We start from the raw sequence: 21,944 nt of genomic DNA on the forward strand, positions 1-21,944 counted from the left end.
GTTATTCCTGACTCTCCCATCAGCAATTACAAATGCATCTTTCTAAAAAAAAATTTTTTTCCATCTGACCAAGACTACATGTTACATTTCACCAATGAGAACCTGCAATATTGTTAACATAATCAAGATGATTTATGGGTCAGAGAGCAAAGGGAGCTCTGGACGACACAGCTGAATATATGAGCCACTAAAACAATGTTTACTCATGTTTGAAGTGTTTTCTGTCTTGCACAAAATGACACTACAAATTACACGGAAAGAGAAACAAAAAGAGGATTGCTATCATACTGCAGGGGTGGGGTCAAACAGAAGGCAAAAGTGAAGGAATTAAATCCTGACACTTTTTTTCATGTCTCCTCACATGCATTCAGACAAGCAAAAATCCCCCAAGGGTGGGGCTTCTTCTTGTTTGCTTGATCTAATACCGCTACATCAGGCAAAAAAGGAGGAAATTACAAAGATATCACCAACTCAAGGTCTCTGTCCATTTTATCGTCAGCCTCGACTCGAGGTAAGTTCTGCAAAACTTCATGCTGTCCTGGTTAACAGAGTGCTGATCGTTACTTACTTATACCATACTGTTTGAGGATTGTTAGGCAGGGAGATAGCAGGATGAAATTAATCATAGGCTAAGGATAATGATTGCTGTAGCTTTAACAGCTAGAACAATAAGTCAACTTTTGAATTCAGTGGCTCAAAATGAGCAGCCAGTGTTCCTCTTCATGTGTGCTGTAAAAGAGAACAGACTGAGACACAGGTTCAAAATAGGGGAGAATTAGACAGGGGAAGCAAAAAATATTATTTTTGGAAAAGAAAGCGCAATAGCCAATAGTTCTTAACAGGTCATGAAATAGTCTCAATGTAACACTGATGCCGTCATGAGCCTGTTTACATTTGGTTTTAGGAAGCGTTTTGGTGATCGTAACACAAATGTACAGCTGAGACATCGTTCACACCTGTTTCTATCACGAATCTCCAGCTGACAACTTATATTTGGATTTCATTATGCTTATGTCACTTCTGCTACAATGTCAAAGGGCCTGGTGCACTGTTATCACTTTCACACTCTTGCTAGTCACCTTGTGTCTGCACAGCAGGAGATATCATGAAATACATTGAGAGACATGGTTTTACATTAAAATATGAATTTATGCTGGTGGCTAAAGCAAAGTTGACTTTGTTTCATCATCATCAAATCTTAGTTATTATCTTACATAGTCAAAACTAGATACATGACCTCATCACTGTGTATCCTGCAAAAAGCTGTGTTTAAAAAAAGTAAGTTGCACCGTTCTTTTACTCACTTTCAAATCAAATGCACATGCCAGATCAAGATCTTTACGACAGGTGGTGGGGCGTCCTCTTTCTCTTTTCCTCTTTCCTCAGCTCTCTCTTGCTGACGCTGCCATCAACCCCCACTCCTCCACAACTCGGTTGGACGCTGCAGTCAGAACTGAAGAAAACTGCTGCTGAAGGTGCATTCATTATAACAAGTAATTGTCAAAGTTTTTTTTAACCCTTTGGTGGTCTTCCTTGTGCCTACAAAGTCATCCATCTTGTCACAATTTTATACGATGGACTACATCTCTTTGTAACCATCTGTTAACCAAGCATTGCATTCATTCTTGTCTTCATATGTTCAATGAGGAGTACTGTGCATGTTCGTAATAGTTGAGTAAACCTTCAATTCAGTGACAATCAAATTAAATTCTGTTATTTAATACAAAATGAATTCTTTCTGATAGCCTGAAGTTGAGTGCAATCACTCTCCATCTTTTGAACCAAATTATTTGTTTACAGTACATATTATTGTGACAAAGTAAAGCCTTTATGTTACTCATATTTCACCACTTATACAGTGCCCTCCAAAAGTATTGGAACAGTGAGTCCAATTCGTTTACTTTTGTTGTAGACTGAAAACATTTGGGTTTGACATCAAAAGATGAATATGAGACAAGAGATCAACATTTCAGCTTTTATTTCCAGGTATTTACATCTGCATCTGATACACAACTTAGAAGATAGCATTATTTGTAATGGAACACAAAATTTTTAGGTGAGCAAAAGTATTGGAACATATAAACTTAAAATAGATTAAAGTGAATGAGACTTAATATTTAGTTGCAAATCCTTTGCTTTCAATAACTGCATCAAGCCTGTGACCCATTGACATCACCAAACTTTTGCATTCTTCTTTTGTGATGCTTTTCTAGGCTTTCACCACAGCCTCTTTCAGCTGTTGTTTGTTTTGGGGGTTACTCCCTTCAGTCTCCTCTTCAGCAGGTAAAATGCATGCTCTGTTGGGTTTAAGTCTGGAGACTGACTTGGCCAGTCTAAAACCTTCCACTTCTTGCCCCTGATGAACTCCTTTGTTGTTTTGGCAGTGTGTTTTGGGTCGTTATCTTGCTGCATAATGAAGGATCTCCCAATCAGTTTGGTTGCATCTTTCTTTAAATTAGCAGACAAAATGTTTCTGTAGACTTCTGAGTTCATTTTGCTGCTGCCATCATGTGTTACATCATCAGTGAAGATGAAAGAGTCCGTCCCAGAAGAAGCCATGCAAGCCCAAGCCATGACATTACCTCCACCGTGTTTCACAGATGAGCTTGTATGTTTGGGATCATGAGCAGATCCTTTCTTTCTCCAAACTTTCACCTTTCCATCACTTTGGAAAAAGTTAATCTTTGTCTCATCAGTCCATAAAACTTTTTCCCAGAATTTTTGAGGCTCATCTCTGTACCTTTTGGCAAATTCCAGCCTGGCCTTCCTATTCTTCTTGCTAATGAGTGGTTTGCATCTTCTGGTGTAGCCTCTGTACTTTTGTTCATGAAGTCTTCTGCAAACAGTAGATTGTGATACCTTCACTCCTGCCCTCTGGAGGTTGTTGCTGATGTCACTAACAGTTGTTTTAGGGTCTTTCTTGACAGCTCTCACAATGTTTCTGTCATCAACTGCTGATGTTTTCCTTGGTCTACCTGTTCGACGTCTGTTGCTTAGTACACCAGTGGTTTCTTTCTTCTTCAGGACATTCCAAATGGTTGTACTGGCTATGGCCAATGTTTGTGCAATGGCTCTGATTGATTGTCCATTTTCTCTCAGATTCACAATTGTTTCTTTTTCACCCATAGACAGCTCTCAGTTTTCATGTTGGTTCCACCTCTAAATGCAGTCTGCACAGGCAAAACCTATCGTACCCAATCTGAAACTGAGCTCAGACATTCAGTGCTATTTATTGTTTGAATAATCAATGTAATTGGGAAACACCTGGGCAACAAAACACACCTGTCAGTCACATGTTCCAATACTTTTGCTCTCATGAAAAATGGGTGGGTTCAAACAAAAGGTGCTATCTTCTAAGTTGTGTATCAGATCCAGATGTAAATACCTGGAAATGAAAGCTGAAATGTTGATCTCTTGTCCCATATTCATCTTTTGATGTCAAACCCAAATATTTTCAGTCTACAACAAAAATAAAGGAATTGGCCTCACTGTTCCAATACTTTTGGAGGGCACTGTATATTATCACAGGAGAGTAAAAAACAAATCATACAATAAACTACCTTCTAATATGTTTACAAGATCTAAATCTAATCTACTCCATTTTATAACTTATGATTTTTTTTTTTTTTTAATAGTGAATGAACATGGCAAGAGGAGAAATCGTGGTTCTTTTTCTGTCTTTACTGTTTGAGTCCTCATTAACTCAAAAACAATGCGAAAAGGAGACAGACTGCCCCAAAGAGAACCAGGCTGTTTTCAGTACCTCTACAACAGAAATCCCACGCATCCTAAAACCAGGTGTGACAGAAGTTTTCTTTGTGGAAAGCCTAATTGACACAATCCCCAAAGCAGCCTTTGTTGAAAACCCCCATCTTGAAAAGGTGGAGTTCATGAGCACTACCACGACATCTATCGAGCCAGGAGCTTTTGAAGGTTTGGTAGACCTCAAGCATATTGAGATCTCCAGCACTCCATTAAAGTCGATACCAGTGGGAGTCTTTAAAGACCTCAACAACCTGGAGAAGCTTGTAATAAAGCTTAACAAGCTCCGTAGTCTGGAGAAAGGCTTGTTTGAGGGCCTTACAAAATTACGAGAGCTCCTTTTACACATGAACGAGATAGAATCGATTGAAGATGGGACTTTTGATGAACTCAACAACCTCACAGTGCTCCATTTGGCTAAAAACAACCTCTCCGCTGTATCTACCAGCTGGTTCTCAAACCTAAACAAACTACAGACGCTACGGCTTTATGAGAATCAACTGACCACCATTCCTGAAGAGATTTTGCAGAATCTGCCAAACCTAAAGGAAATTGGCTTGCAGGGAAACAAAATAGCAGAATTGTCACCTAATCTATTTCCACATAAAGACCAACTAAGTAAGGTGTACCTGGATAGTAATCATCTGACTAGTTTACCTGAAGGATTCTTTGTTGGCTTCCCTCTGCTTAAAATGCTGACCCTACAGAAGAATAAACTGACGAGTCTACCACCTGTGCTTTTTGGAGAAATGCCTAAATTGACAGAGTTAAGCCTGAGTCAGAACAATCTCAGCGCTCTTCCTAAAGGAATATTCAGCCCTCTGAAGAAAGTCAAGAAGTTAGATCTGTCTAAGAATCAATTTGTCACCTTTTATGCTGAGAACTTTGAAGGTCCTGAGAGGCTCACAGACCTGAATCTACAGTACAACAAGATAAAGTCACTGGACGTAGATGTGTTTGAAAAGCTACAATCACTGATCACACTCAAGCTAGCTCACAACGACCTCCAGACGCTTCCTGGGGATATTTTTGAGCCTTTAACAAAACTGAGAAAACTTTACCTCAATGACAACCCTTGGCACTGTGACTGTAATCTGATAGAGCTTCACCTCTGGATGAAGATGAACTCTGACAAGCTTGTGTCTCCTGCTGTCTGTGAGTATCCAGAAGATCTAAAAGGACAAGAAATAAAATCATTACCAGAAGATCAACTTATCTGCCCCACCCTTCCCCCCACAATCACAACCATCACCACCACCACAACTCCCAAAGCACTCCTAACTACAGAACCAAAAACCACCATCATTACTACCACAACACCAGCAACCACTTTGTCAGCTACAACAAACACCCCTGTCTCAACCATGCCACTAGCAACAACCATTACAAAGGCACCAACAAACACCATAACAAAAACTCCAGCCACCATGACCACCACCTCAACACCAACACCCACAACAACTTTAACCACCAACACCACTTCGAGTACAACCACAACCATTACGACTATGCATACAACAATTATGCCCACGACCACCAGCTTCAGCACCCAACCAACCACCACCCAAACAATGCCTCCTAAAAAAAACACTCCAGTGATTATCTACTTCATACTGCTGGTGGTATTAATCATCTGCTTGCTGGCACTGGCTAAGCTCACCCTGTCTGTTTACCACCTGCTGCAGCGCAGGAAGAGGATGAACCAGATGGTCAAACCCATCAGCATCTCTAACAGGGAAGAGGTAATGCTCATGCCCATATGTGAGGCAGATATGAAGGCTAACATGTAATAGTTGAAGCTACAGTTAATATTTTAAAAATAACAATGGATCAAATGGCAATATGTTAATGTGAGGTGTTGCTCAAAATATCTAACCGTGTATAACCCGTATCTGCAGCTCCCCTCAGCATTATGGAGTTTTTACTGACTTTTATTCATTGTTTAGCTGTCCAACAGGAACCCATATATGTATAAGGTCTGAAGTTATATATTTTGATGGATCTATGCAGGGACTACAACTTCTCTAGCTTACATTAACTGATGGTTCACCCACCTGGGGGCACTGGAAACAAGCTGTGAACATGACATTGACAATATAAAGTTAATGCAAACTTGTCACTAAACAGGTGCATATCTAAACAGCCAGCTGCTACGATCCTGTTTCCGGTCACCTGACAGATGTAAGTCAAATATTAACTTCCTTTTAGTTGGGTTTTTGGTCTCTACCAACTCCTGGGGCAATTATCTGTCTTTTAAGCAGCTAAATGCTTCACTATATTCACCAGCAAGTGCTCTGACCGCTGTTTGGTGCTGAGCAGGTAATGAACAGATAATGTTTTAGAGAGTTTTCACTGAAAACAGCTGTCTGCTGCAGCTGAAAAACAATGCTAAGAGAGTGGTGAGAGTTGCAAAGTTGAGGGTTGTACAACCAACACAATGACCTTAAAATACACAAATGGACTGTAGAGCTAAAGGGAACTGCAGAGTTGGGTGTTTCTCTGTGGTTTTGTCACTATGAACCACCCTTTCACATACAAGTAGTCATATGTTCAGTTGTTAATATGAAAATACTGATTATAGTAACTTTACATAAAAACATTTAAGGTATACTATGCAAGAATTATTGATTACTGTTTGTAAATGATATTGCCAGCAAAAGTGAAAGTGAAAGCCAAACCCTGATTCACTCTTGTTTGCTATATTTGCACTTCTGTGTTGCTTTTTTGCACTGTGTCTGGCACCTGGTCGCTACCTTTTCATGAAGTCATGAACTCAACTGCAGGGTCTCTGCAAATAAATATACTGCCAATCTGCCACACACTTCTAGTTGGTTTTAAGTGATGATTGAGAGGCATTACTTTTGTATGAGTCTATGAACTGTTATTTAGGAAAATCCTGCATACTGTACTGCACATTTATGATACTTAATTCACATTTCAGGGAAGAGGAAAAAGTCTGGGGTTTAGATACCTCTTTAATTAATATATATATAAAAAAACTAATACCATACATTCTTCATATGAACATGTTGCTGATCACATGCTTTAGCAGCCTGTACATACATGTCAAAGTGTCTCATGTTGAACGTTTTGCTTGATGAAAAAATAACTATTTTTGTAAGCATAATGCATTTAAGATGATTAATAAAATTCTTCTTGGATATCTGTTTGTCTTGTTTAAACTGAGGTCCTGGCACTTGGCCACAACAAGCACCCTCTTTCACCAGCAGGGAGAGACAAAGATCCTTGGGACTATATTCTCTGTCTCATTTCACAGAAAACAAGAAACTTTTCACATCCTGAAGAACTCTCTGTAAAAACCATCAAATCATCGTAGTGCTTTGGTTAAAGTTAAGTAAGGAACATCTTGTCTTTTACTTTCTGCCACTTATGAATCAATAGAGGACTTTCTGAACTTTTCTCCTGCTCTAAACTTCTCAGTCACTTTGCACTTTGTCAAAGTCCCAACATTCATAAGTCTGACACCACCGTATCTGGCCAATCATCATGTTTCTCCCGTCATTCCTCGAGCCAATCATTCCCTGGAGGCTGCTCTTTCAGACCTGCTATTGCACAACCCACCACCTCTGTGATGTTCAAAAAGATTTAACTGAGAGTTTCCATCAACCACCTGCTGACTTAACTCCACCACCAACATCTTAACTCAGGGAGCTTTTCCCATCTCCTACCTCTCTTTGTATGGGTCTACAGTGAAGTCTAGATATTAACGTTTCTCTCTGTTGCCTCAGCAAACATCATTACACACTTCCAATTACTCTCTAATTATTGACCTTTAGCATACTGGCAGTTCCAGTTGTGCATTCAAAAATTTGTATCTGACTTTCCAGTGCATCCGTCTGAATGTCTGCCTTTACTTCTCGCAAACAAACATATCACAAGTCCACACTGAGAGTCAAACTGATAAGAACAGAATGGGAAATATATCAAGGTATATTAAAATGTTGTATTAATCAAACATGATTATTGTTGAAAGCTCCAACAGACTGCTTTTCATGTATACCACATCACTATAAATCCCCAAATAAAAATAAGCTACACACTAGCAGCACTTTGAATCTTGAAATTTTAACTCTCTTGATGTTTTCTTCACTGATGTGCAAATGTTAACTGAAAGCAAAGTGACATCATGGCTTTTTATAGAGCTTAGAGAGATGAGATGATGAAAGATTACAATTTGAATATAAAAGAGTGAATGGAAAAACCTAAGTGGGGCTGGCTCTATCCTCTTCTATCATTAGGTTGGCTCAATATGCCAGTCAAGACAATTAGCTTGTGACTGTTACTGGTAACATGACTGTCTAAATGTGTGTAATTATCTGAGTGTCCAGCAGGATACAGGAGCATAAGCACACTGAGAAACCGAGACTCCTCCTGACACAAAAACAGCTGATGTGCAAACTCACTCAGTGTGTGCTGGGGTCTTTTGGACCCCGCAGAGGATGAACAGGTATAGAAAATGGATGGGTAATTGCTCAGAGCTCCCAAACGTCACATAACGATGTCTCAGCCAGCCTAAGCCTGCCAGTGTAGTCAATATTGATCACAAGTTATTTGTTTCCATCTAGTGGTGAATTCTTTGAACTGCATGAAGAGACATCACAACTTAAAAACATTCTTTACTGTAACTTTATTTTTTAAATTTCAAAATATTTTTATTAAGGTTTTCAAAAAGGAAAACAAAAAACCCAGCACCATGCAGTATACATCAGTGTGCAGAGCAAACATGACCCTGAGGCCATTACAGTAACACCTTCTACAATACAATAGCTCTTCCCCCCCACCCATCCTCCTGTCCCAAATTTTTTCCTTCCTTTAAATATTCCTACCGCACAATGTCTAAAATTTGAGATGGAGAATAACAACATCCATGGAGTCAGGTTTTACCCTTTTTTATTTATATGTCAAGGGCTGTAGACCTTTTTACTGTTAGTAAACAGCATGATGTTTATTGATGGGTGGAGCTTAGCTGGAGGCAAAACAATTCTCTGCAGGCATTAGCCAGTGTTAGCTAGCGCGTTCTGTTGGTTTGTTGTAGACAATGGAGGAGGATGATACGAGTGGTGCATTCAGAAAAACTCATTCTGAACCGAACTAAACCGTTGGTAAATTCGGAGTGCTGTCAGAATGTACCGTTCAGATCCAGAGCACCGCCCTCTCTGAGTAGCGACCAACAGGGCTCTTATTTTAGTGTAGAGCATCACACTTAATTTATGAACACGCCATGTCAGGTCACTCACTCTCTGGGACCGCAAATGTTACTTGAGTAAGTAAACACTTACTTAACACCCGTATGCCCTCACTCAGTCTTTGTGGTTGATTACTGTGCCAATCTTACAAAGGTGGGTGACACTTGAATGGTTTTCGAAGCTAACGTTAGCTAATGCGCTAAAAAGTTAGCGTTACAGAGAAATCCAATATTCCTCTTAATATCTACTCGATTTCTGATAAGGTGGACATGATAACCCTTAATACACATAACTTTATTCTACAACAGTAAATACTTTTTCCCTAACCTGATTTGAAGTGTGCGCTGCACATTTTTGATGATCACCTCTGTCCAGTCCTTTCGTCTTATCGCATTTAACCGTAGTTGTCTTTGTTTTTGTTGATTGGCAGTGGTGGCTGGTATGTGATAGAATATAAGTTTTGAGCCATGACTCCTTCTATTCTAGCTATCAATAATACAACAAGATGACATTTTAAGACTTCTATGTAGCCTACAGCCCTGTGGTGGAGTCAGGTTACGCCTCTTGTTAACAAACTGACATCATTGTGACGTTGGTCCTAAAAGGGTCTGTATTAGAACGCACTGAGAGCTGATGTTATTTGGGTTTATGAAAATGAGACAAAAAGGGTCCCTATGTCTTTTTTTTCCTGAACCACTGGCAGAGAAGCACAGCATCTCTAATTTTACACAGGACATTATGGCTTGAAGCCACTGGCCAAATGTGGGCGTGGCAGCCTCCTTTCATTTGAGCAAGATGGCGCGCCTGGGGTCATCTCCACTAGCAATGCCAAACAGGGCAACAATAGGGTCTAGTTCTATTTTTTTGAAAGGATTTTAGAAAGGGTATGGAAGATATCTTTCCAAAATTAGGGCACAGCAAGTTCATATGGTGTGATGGACTAAGAGTCTCATCCTACTCTCTAATGTGCTATGTGTGAGCTCAGTCCTGCGTGTTCTTTAATGAAGCAATAGGAGAAGATATATTCGGTCTCAGTTAATGTAGTTTATTAAGCAGTAAAGGAATAAAATTACAGAGCTCTGGGTCTCAACTTCACGTCCCTGACGAACAACAAAGGTGTGTCAGTTCAGGAAGTCTGACCTCCTGTCCTTTCCCTGACCCAGTATATTTGAGCGTAACAGAGTGTCATTGTGCACGCAAGGCGTTGTCCTCTTCTCATTGGCAGTTCCACTTCCTCCTTCACCACACCACGCCCCTGCCTCGTGTTAATCTGACTCCTTCCCGCTGGCGGTGGGGGCGTGGTTCCTGTTTTGAAAGACAAGAGACAACACAACTCCCTACACGTGCTGTACCTTACTATCTGTATATCACTTTCTATTCTTTTTACCATATATGAAACTAATTATCTAAGCATTGCGGTATGTGCTCCTCAGACTTCATGTCTCTTCCTCTCCTGTACTTCTCCACTTCTGCAAAGCAAACACATTCAGATCAGCTGAAATCATCTCAGTATTCTCATTGTTCACACATCTAAAACTTATATAGTGAAACACAACTTATAGTAAAACACATAACATCATTCTATTCCCAACAGGTGGCATCATTGTTTTTGTCACAGGTGGGGGTTTTATCAGGGTGGATGCTAGATAGCTTAACCTTAGACATATGGGCCCTGTGGACCACTTTTAAATGCAATAAGCGATGTCTTGTGCAAAGTGAGGATTTATGTATTGGTGAAAGAATAGAGACCCATAGGTCCTCAGTTATAGGTCCCAGAACTTGTACCCAGGCTTCCTTAATCCCGCCTAGAGGTGAACATATCAGCATTGAGATGCTTCTATATAATTTAGAAAGTGCAGCTCTAGACAATGGATTAAAGGAAAGAAACATGTCAATGGGATTGGTATCAGGTGCTACAGAAAAAACAAGGTATGTTTAAACGGACATGTCTTTCTTTCTTTCTTTCTTTCTTTCACCATGTTGGTGGATAAGAGAAGCTTGTTTGTCTGCAGAGGATTTTACTTCCTGCTGCTGAGGCGTTTAAAAATGCCAAGCTGTCATTGTGATATAATTCCTGCCTCTTCCCAATTACGAGTTTTTATTTTTTTAACATCTGTTAACTGTTTGAATCTGATCAAGGCCACACACATTTTAGCAATAACAACCTTCAATATCAATATCATGAAAAAGAGGGCTTATGGGTCAGACTGTCAGGTTTATCAAAATCTGTTGTTCTTATTTCTCCCCTAATTCACCTTAGCACACTGGAATTTAGTAAAGGGAAATCTTATACTAATGTCACCTGGTCCAGCACTGCAGTGTGTGTTCCGGCCCACTCTTGTGATCACACAGCTAAATCCATGAACCAATAAATCAATGTCTACACATGAACTGGAAGTACGCTGTTTCATAAACTCGTGCCAGGCACTGATTGTGTTTCCATAAACATCCCTCTTATCTAAGTTTCTCATCCTCAGACGGGAATGAGAGAGAAATGTGGATTCCCAAAATGATTCATACTGAGAAGTGTAACACCATCATTACTGGAACATCCTTCAAAACAGGAAGCTCAGATTTAGTCAGCGTCTAGATTACACAAGGACAAAGAGCAAAATGACCATTGAGACGACTCTTTTGCAAAACTGTGCCCCTGTATTTTCACCAGCTATTATGAAACAAAACCACAACAGTGTGTACGCACTTATGACTTCCTTTTACTGAGTAGTCCAAGACCACATGTACTGTAATTTACAATATAGCCTAGAAAAAGATCAAGAGAACATAGTTGCTCCTAATTTTACCTAAAAGTTTTCATACACATTTTTTCTTCAGGAGAACTTTAGAAAGTGTAATCAATGAAGCCTATATAAAATTTGTGTGCATGAAGATTTGTATATAGTTTGATGTCTGTTACTTTGTATATAAACTGCTTGTCCACTTTTTCATGCACAAAGTTCATGCATAAAGTTAAAAAAAAGCATTATGATGTGTCAGCTTCATTAGAGCCCAAATTCATAACTGTACATTGAAGTGTTCAAGAGCAGCAGCCTTTTTACTATAGGTATGTCACCATGGTAACCAAGGGTCCTTTTGGAGTCTCAAAATGTCCTTTTTGGAAATGCCAAGACATATCCTTGGAAAAACATGTGTAAAAAGTCATCTTCTGTAGTACTGTTATGAAATTTTAACTTGGACTAGATGAGCCCTTATTCTTTGGTTCCATAGTGTTTAACAGCTAATGTCTCCCAATTACAGTCATCTGCAGCATCTTTTTTCAAGAAAAAAAAATTCAGGCGAGACACAGAACCTTCCTATTTCAGTGTTGAAACTTGTATAACTTAATGACAGAAGCACTTACAGTGATTTGGCTGCTGGGGAAAAAACTTTTTAAATGAGACCATACATGTACAGGCACTAAAAACTGAACAAGAACAGCAGGAATTATGCAGGATCCATTAGAGTTTAAGTTACACTTGTAACCAGCTGTGTTGATAAATACACTTTGGACTAATAATACTATTTAACATTATTCTTAAGGGGCAAAACAACAGAGAATGTTTGACTGCTGGTCCAAAAAGCTTTCAGAGCTTTAAAAACCTGCACAAAATGACAGCGGATGCCACGAATTCCACGAGAAGTGATTGGACTTTAAAACAAACAGCAAACAAAGGAGGATGAATTGGTGAACAGCACCCAAGTTCATTGCTATGGCAACGGGTGATTAGGCCTTTCCAGTACACTGAGCTCACACAACAGTGGGCACACACACTCCCACACACACAGACAGTGAGAGCGGGCGAGCATGGGGAGAGGAAATCATACTGCAGGGGTCACAAGGAATATTTCACCACAGTGAAAAACAAGTGGAGTTTTTTTAATCCAACCTTTATCTGTCTGTAAATGAACTTAATTTAACCTGGTATTCAGAGGGGTTTCTCCACATTTGTAATTCTGGTCCCAGCAGACTTGGCTGTAGGGTAGAGCAATAATCCTCTAAAGTCCAATAATTAACTGTTTCAAAGTATTTTGGTATTAAAAAAATATAATTGTAGCCAAATGTTTTGCCCAAGACGAGAAGCTACATTAACATTACTGTAATGTATTTCTTTTAGGTTTCCAAGTGGTTCTCATCTAAATGGAGCTGTTTTGTCTGAAAACTAAGTTCTAAGTTTAGTCATGCCTAATTTAGCCTTGTAATTATTAATATTCTGGGGAAAATATACACTCATAATATTACAAAGTACAGATGTTACTGCAACTCCTCTGAGGTCATCAGTCTAGCGCAGGGGTAGGCAACCTGCGCCTCCAGAGCCACTTGCGGCTCTTTAGCCCCTCTCCAGTGGCTCCATGTGGCTTTGACAAATACTAAAATGAAAATGAATAGTTATTTATTTATTTGTTTACATTTCAATTGTCTTTTACCATTGCTGTTGGCCTAAAGAAATTATCCCATTCTCTAGTGGTAAAAATGTGTAGCCTATACACCAAATAAAACGGTTAAAACCTCAATAGCAGTGGCTAGTCTTGAGACTCCCTGACTAGCTATGGATTGCATTTTTTTTTTTTTTAAGTAAAATTCTTGGAGACAAATTACAAAATTTAATATTGTGTGGACAGATTAATTTGCTTTCACCGCCAACGCTGCAGAGGTAAAATACCAAATAATCATGAATAACTGACCACAGAGGAGCCAAAAACATATTTATGGATGCTGATTTAGACCTATTAGTAATGTTGATGGGCTAATTAAGACTATATAGGCTAGGTTATCGTCTTATTAAGGCTTAAAAATATTTTGTGGCTCCAGGCAGATTTTTCTATATTATCTTTTGGTCAAAAATAGCTCTTTTGTCTGACCCCTGATCTAATGCCATTACTACCTTGGATCTGTGACTCTTGCTCATCTAGTTGCAACACTCCTGGAACAAATTTAGTCAAGTCAATTTTATTTATATAACCCAATATCACAAATCACAATTTGCCACAGGGGGTTTTACAATCTCTACAGCATATGACACCCCCTCATCCCTGGGGAATTTGAAGACCAGGTCAATGCTGTGTGCAATTTGTCACAATCTCAGGGCCAGTCCTGAACACTTTTAGCAGTGTGGCATGACCCATCATTCTGCTGAGAGGGCCACTGCCGTGAGTGAGTGTACTTGTCCCAGCATCCACATGAATGCCAGGACCCAAGGATTCCCATTGTAATAAGATGTTCAAAGTAATTCACTTCATCTGTCTGAGGTTTGATTGGTGTAAGTGCTGTATGGGGGCTCAGACACTCAAGTTTCTTTTTCTAGTCAAACTTTCTTCATCTTGCTGCTCTCTACTGACCTTTTGACCTCACTCAGACAAGGACATGGAGCTTCTGTAATACTACGACACAATACCTGGTTTCACTGACAATTTATGTGGAAATATCAGAGTTAAAGTTTGGACAAATGAAATGGACATTATGGGATACAGAAAGGGACTGACCATCTTTTTGTCTAGTGCAAAATATGTGCACCAGCTTAATAGTAAAAAGACTTCACAATAACCTGTTGCAGCACTTATTATTTCCTGATTTTTATCCATCTTCCTCTATCTAGAGAGTAAGATCAGAAAACCAGCGTGTGACCAACTGACTGTCGAAACGTTAACTCCACCCTCACTATCTGTTCTCTGTGGTCAGAGGCTTGTTTGTCATGGTATAGAACAGATGGATCTACTTACAGCATCTAAGGAATGTTAAATGCAGCAGAACACTCGCTGCTCAGCATTTTTTCCCCAACTGATTTATTGAAGACTGTACCCCTCCACATTTTAGCATCAAAACTAAGCCCCATGTAATTTACATGAACAGGTTAAGAAAAACAAAACACTCAAACTCTATTTCCTGAACAAAGAAAATCTCCAGAGGCAATGTAATGTTTTCTGTTATACTGCTTCATCGTGTCATTTCATCCACAATTATATGATACTCAGTGCTGTTTATTCTTTATCCCTACCATGCTGCAGCACAAATGAAACTGAGCAGATGTTTGCAGGTTGTTTGGTTGCGTTTCTGATCATTTTGCAATCTGCAATTCCCGCACAGTGGATGTGTAACTGCCAAGTGCCCAAACCATCGGCTTACAAGCATACTGGGAACGTCATACCAAATATATGTGCAGCTGACTCTTAAATTTGCACACCCAAATAAGAAGGCACGTACACACAAAACAATGTAACAACCATAAAACACAAAACCAGCCTCACTGTCTTTAACTAAACCAAACTCTCACGCTCCTTTACCTCCAACAGAAATGCCACTTTTCCCTGGAAGGAAAACATGTAGTTAAACAAATATGCATCCCCTGAGATGAAGCACAGCTCACACATCCACTTACATGCATTCAAACAACCAGACATCCATACACTGTAGTCCCAAGAGGGTGGGGCTTCTTGTTGCTTGCTTGATCGCCCACCACCACGTTTAGAAAAAAAAACAAAACATGTGAGCATGAGTGTGTGAGAGGAACAGAGGGGGCAGGGGGTGCAGCCGGGGCGCTGAACAGTGCCTCTGAAGCCTCAGAAAAAGGACCTACAGATTTCATGAGCTCAGGACAAAAACAAAAAACTGGTTGGTAAGGGGAATCAAGTGATGACGAAGGGCAGGAAAATGTGATGGTGTGAGAGTTCAGACGGTGCTGGAAACTTTCAACAGAGGATTTGGGAAGTTGAGGAGGAAGGCAGCACGTACATATAAGATAACCACACAAGCTCACTGTCTGTGTTCACTCAATCGTCAGCCACTACCGGAGGTAAGTTCAACAAAATGGCATGCTGTCCTTGTTAAGAGAGTGCTGATTGCTACTTATTTTTAACATACTTGGTAAAGATAATGAGTGCAGATGATTTCATAATGAAATTAATCTGAATAAGATAAGGATAGCGATCAGTAAGTTACATCAGTAATAATCTATAACTAAAATACAACCTTTTGTACATATTTTAACCTTGATTTTGTTAAATAATGTGTATATTCATGTGTAAAGCACAATACTGCCCATAGGATTCTTGGTTTGTGCTGATTTCAGTAATTTTTGTTAGAAAATGTGGTTTATTTTGGCTAACTTGAGTTTTAACACTACGTTAGATAAAGTGGTAATCTAAAACCTTTTATATAGAATATGAATTAACTTGGCTGGTTTGACTGCTGCTCTCTGGTGACACAGGTCCCCACTTTGCTAGTTCAGTATTTTCATGACAGACAAAGTGCTGATCTTTCAGCCCCGGGGAAAGGGGGAAAAAATCAAAGCAATTAATGGTGAACTGGAAATGCTTTAGCCATTACACTGTGCTGCAGAGCATTCCAGTTTGTCTCAGCCGGCAGCAGACAGTGGTTTTATTTGGACTGGGATGTTATAATATATACCACAGAGGAAACATGGTTTAGCTGTCAGGTTTTATTGATTTTGCGTCTAGAAGCAGTGATGCTAGAATGTGTCATGTGTCTGAAAGCTGTTGAAGCTGCTTTAAGTCATTGTTCCTGATACTTTTTTCTTTTAATGTAGTAATGTTTGCCACTGCGAAACATTCAAGAGGAGGGTAATTATTAGTCTCACTCACCAGACCTTTCTCAAGAAAAGAAAGGGAATTATAAACAGATAACACATTAATTTTACTTTATTTTCATGTAGATGCATAATCAGATACATATCCATGACTTAAATATGAACTTTGACCTTTCACATTTACAGAAGTAAAGAAAAGCAAAGTGGTGATATTGATGAAACCAGTGGGTGTTACCCCACCAAACCATCCAACAATCAAATAAGAAGGAAATTTATAACTAATATTACTAGGGGTTAGAATTATTGACAGTGGTAGTAAAAGTATTGAATACTGGTCAGAGGTGGAGGAAGTACTCAGAAATTTAACAAAAGTAACAATACTATAGTGCAAAAATACTCTGGAACCAGTAAAAATCATGCATTTAAAGTCTTGCTCAAATAAAAGTATGCAACTATAACCATAAACATATATTTAAAGTAACAAAAGTAAAAGTGCAAATTTCTTTAGAATGGGCCATTTCAGAATAACTACTTTATATACTGCTGGGTAGCTTAATCTATAATAATACATCATAATTTAATCACTTGTAAGTACATTTATGAAATATAAATACTGGAGTAAAAAGTATGTTTGCCTCAAAAATGCTGAGTAGTAAAAGTATAAAGTAACATAAATTGAAATACTCAAAGTACAAGTAAGGCAAGCTTGTACTTAAGTGCAGTATTTAAAAGTAAATGTACTTAGTTACATTCCACCACTGGTACTGATAAAGTAGGAGTACTGGTGGGGTTGGGAGTAAAGAGAAACATGTGTTAAAATAGCACAGTCATAATGTTTTACGAACAATGAAAACATTATTTTCCCTCTCACAGCTGGAACTCAGCACCGCACCTCTTAAATGTAAGCAGACATGAGTAGAAAATGTATTGAAAATGGAAACAGCTGTGATGCACCAGGATGTATTTTATGACCATGTACCTTTGATGTGAAAATGAGGGAAAGAAAGAAAGAAAGAAAGAAAGAAAGAAAGAAAGAAAGAAAAAGAAAGAAAGACAATAAATCTGGTACCTCTGCTGCTGAGCTCATTTGAGGGACATAGTGGTCTCTTTAGAGAGTTACTTCCTCGGAAAGACTCTCTCTGCACCCTAATACACCTCAGCCTCTGAGAAACAACGCAAGCTTGCCAACCTAAGTTGCAGAACTTTAAATGGATTTGTATGGAGAAGCGGGTCATTATGTTGGCACAGCTTTGCCTTTGGAGCCTGCTGTGCCATCACAAATAGTGAGCCCAGCCTCCGCCACAGCCTCAAACATGTGCAGGCAGTCTCTCGTGTTTAGATGCACTGTAGACACAACACAGAGATCATTTTGCTTGTGGCAGCAAACCAAACACTACGTCCATATTTAGTGAGGGAATACTCTGTGGTTTGGGAATTTACTTGTAAAAAAAATCTGTGGCAAACTTTACATGTGAGCTCCAAAAATGCTACTGAACACTAATACTGAATACATGGTTTTAATCCCAAAAGGCTGCTAAGCATGGGGATTTACCAGCCAACCCTGTTGGCACTGTTGACGGGCAACGCTCCTAACCGCAGGCAGCAAAGTACAACGCTGGATCAATTTATGCAAATGTCTCCTTTTTGGTCGAAACAAGAATGCTGAGGCTGCAACATGTAGGCACTGTTACTAATTAGAGTTGCCTTCAGTATAACTGCCTTGTTATGGTGGTGATTTAAAGCGCAGAGAATCCACAGTTTGTGCCTGTTTTTGCAGTGAGAGGAGAAAAAACAGACCACAGTCTCAGTCCTGATAACATACAACTATTGTACATCAAATCTCAGAGAGCAATGCCGTTTCCTTCACGGGCAAGAGTTGACCATGGTATTGTGGTACAAGCAATTCAGCAATTTCAAATTTAAATCGGAATTACTTTTAATGCTTTATCTCTACTGTTTTGTGTTACTGGCACCTTTATGGTGTTGTTGGTCATCTGCTTTTAGAGATAGGCACTGGCATCAACCTGTGAAAAGCTCAGCACTGACCTGAAGAGATACTCCAGCAATTACTAGTTCTGGAGCACCTACTTGAAAAATAATGGGCAAAATAAAGCAGCAAAGGCCAACATAAACTAATTTTTAGTTGAGCCACAGAGGACACTGAACATAGACAAGCTGAGCAGAAGTAGTCCCATTGACTATTTAACTGACTTTGATGTGATATTATTGGAATCCCCCTTTAAAGACAAAATAGGTGTATTTAGCATGAAAAGACTGGCATGCTCACAAAGCCCTTTGCCATCTAAGTAAATCTGTACAGGATTTGTCACCAACCTTGACCATAACATAGCTGTTTCTTTTGTTCTAGGTTACATCATGGACCTGACCCTGACCCTTCATGTGCTCCTACTTCTCTGTTCCCTCCATGCTGTTGTTTGGGCGTGTCCAGATGGATGCAAATGTCAAGAAACCAAAATACTTTGCAGTGGCCTCTCGGAATTCCCCACAACTGTGCCCTCATCTACCACTACCCTCTACTTCTCCAATTGCAGTATCTACTCCCTAAGACCTGAGGATCTGGCTGATTTCTCCAATGCTCTTGGCATTTTTGTGATTAAAGACACTGTTTTGAGAGAAGTGCGCACTGGCACATTTGATTCCACTCAAAACGTAGGTGCCTTAGCGTTTACTACCACGGAGCTGCAGGATCTCCCTGAGGCCTTGTTCCAAAATCTTCAGAAGCTCGAGTCTCTGAATCTGAAGAGCAACAAACTCCTAGTACTCCGCCCCAACTGGTTTACCCCACTGGCACAGCTGAAACTCCTTGACCTCAGTAAGAACCTTTTCACTTCTGTACCTGTGGAAACTTTTCACCCTCTTACTGAGCTACAGTACCTTATGCTTTCTGGAAACAATATCAGTCAACTACCTAGAGAGACATTTAAAGGTCTCTCAAACCTAAAAACCTTACGACTTAACAAAAACTCACTACAGGAACTCCCCCTTGGCATTTTCGATGACCTTGCAGACCTGGAGGAACTATCCTTACATGACAATCTAATCACTAATCTCCACCAGGATTTGTTCTCCAAGATGTCGAAACTCCAGAAGCTGTTCCTCTCCCACAACAGGCTCACATCTCTTCCACAAGGGATCTTCTTAAACATGCCCCTCCTTTCCCAGATCTCCCTTTATGAAAACCAGCTGGAGAGTCTGGGACCAGGGGTGTTTGGGCCCATGCCCCTGCAGGAGTTATGGCTGTATGACAACAAACTGAGGCATTTGGAGGATAACACATTCAAGAACCTGACTCAGTTGCATCTCTTGGTGCTCAGTCGTAACCAGATCAGCTCCATATCCACCAGGGCCTTTGAAGGGTTGGAGCAGCTGGGAGAGGTATCACTTCACACCAATCTGCTCTCAACCCTAAAAGCTGGGACTTTCCAAGGTCTGCCGAATCTAGTCAACATTTCCTTGGAGCACAACTTTATCAGCTCCCTCCCTTCAGGTTTTCTCAAGGGCCTGAGCAACCTGGGACAGATAGACTTGCGAAATAATTCCCTTCCCAACCTGCCACAGGAGAGTCTAGATGCCCTCACTGCAGCAAAGGAAGTTCTTTTGCAGCAGAATCCCTGGAGGTGTGACAAGGATATTCTGCCACTTAAACACTGGCTGACACAGCACCCAGCCAAGACCAACCAAACTCTCGTAGTCTGTGAAACACCTTTCAGTCTGAGCGGTGAGATAATCGTCCTACTGGCAGAAGAGAACTTCCTGCCTCTCAGCTCTACAGTGGAGCCTGTGCTGACCTCAACGGAGAAGAGGAGGAAACCACATACTCCTCCAACTAAACGAAGCACTCCCTCACCTGCTGTCAAGACCACCCCCACCTCAGAGCATGAGGAGGTCACCAGCGGCGGGCAAGGGGACAAAGGAACAGTTTCTAATGATACTTCAATCATCCTAATCGTCATCGCAGTAGTGGCCACTGTCATCATCAGCACTGTCATTATCAGCTGTGTGTGCTGGAAGAGGAACAAGAGAGGCAGGGGAAATATAGGCCGCAGAAGTAAGAACTCTGTGCTGTAGATTAGACCACCCAATACTAGCAACCCAAGAACTCTTAAAGCCAAGGGAAAATGCTCACTGATTACTGTGGTTTATTCGGAAAATGTGGAGCCCAGAGTTGATTTTAGGGCCTCGAAGCCAACAGAAAGGACCTCTTCATCTTCATCCAGATGGACCAGCTAGAACAAACTAGTTAACCTTTGAATTCATTTGTTTTTTAATGATCATATTTACCAACCAGTATTTATGTGTGCTGTAAAAAGAGAGCAGACAGTCTATGTACTAACAGTAAAAAAACCCTCATCTTGTGGGCAACCGGACATTTGGTGAATGTAAAATCAGATGCACTGAAACAGTGAGCTTTTTAAAGTAGAATTAAGACTGCATTCAGTATTTTGTTCAAACTATTTTCCATTTTTCAGTATTAATAACTGCAGTTTGATGATGGCTTTTTGTGCTAACAGCAATACATTTAGGACACAGTTTTATTTTTTGTGCAAAATGGCTATCCATGAAAAATCAGAAGTGGCATTCTGACTCAACTGTAACAGTTCATTCTATGGTTTCTTACAATGCAACATGTTATGTTGAATAAATGCACTACTTTTAGTGGGAGCAATCTTACATTGTGTTAATCATTCAGTGTACTAAGTGGTATTACATGCAAGCTTGTCCTTTATCAACACATTATTCAGGAGGGGGATAAAACTCCAAGTTATAACTAGAATTAACGCCTCGTGGTTGTATGCCTCCATGAACCAGTCAAGTTGCAGTTGACATCTATGTCTGTCCAAACTCACATGTAGCCACGACAGCTGACAATACAAATTCTAAGACATCGATGCTTCACAAACATCTTCAACCCCACAGCACAGAGGATCCATACAATCAGCGCAGTTTTAAGTTGGGGGCCAAAGATTTGTCACCATTTCAATATCCGACCAAATGCCTCCCCTTCTGTTCCTGACACAGCCAGAAAAGTGCTTTTGAAGATCATTATAATGTCACAGTGAAGTTGACCTTTGACATTTTTTTAATAAAATGTCATCACTTAATTTTATTCTATTTGACGTTTCTGTGAAATTCTGTCAGAATTAGCATATGAGTTCATAACTTATGGCCAAAAACATGTTTTGTGAGGTCACTGTGACCTTGACCTTTGGCCAGTATAATCCATTCAGTTCAGTCTTGAATCCAGGTAGACGTTTGTTACAAATTTGAGGTACAGGCCATCTGGAAATATTGCATCAATGAGAATACGATGGACGCAAGGTCACAGTGACCTGGACGTTTGACCATCAAAATTTAATCAATTGTTGATCAAATGTTGAGCCCAAGTGGACATTTGTGCCAAATTTTAATATTACCT

General features: G+C 39.9%; 1 protein-coding gene across 1 annotated transcript; it reads left to right on the forward strand.

The window, feature by feature from the left end:
• Nucleotides 1-354: 354 nt before the first annotated feature.
• LOC117254054 (uncharacterized) lies at nt 355-21,199 on the forward strand. The gene is made up of 4 exons (XM_078169117.1): nt 355-511; nt 1,387-1,493; nt 3,636-5,550; nt 18,876-21,199. The coding sequence occupies exons 3-4, from the start codon at nt 3,639-3,641 to the stop codon at nt 20,594-20,596; spliced, it is 3,633 nt and encodes a 1,210-aa protein (XP_078025243.1). The 5' UTR covers nt 355-511; nt 1,387-1,493; nt 3,636-3,638; the 3' UTR covers nt 20,597-21,199.
• The last annotated feature ends 745 nt before the right edge of the window (nt 21,200-21,944 follow it).

Source organism: Epinephelus lanceolatus, chromosome 6, assembly GCF_041903045.1.
Source record: "Epinephelus lanceolatus isolate andai-2023 chromosome 6, ASM4190304v1, whole genome shotgun sequence".
NCBI lineage: Eukaryota > Metazoa > Chordata > Actinopteri > Perciformes > Serranidae > Epinephelus > Epinephelus lanceolatus.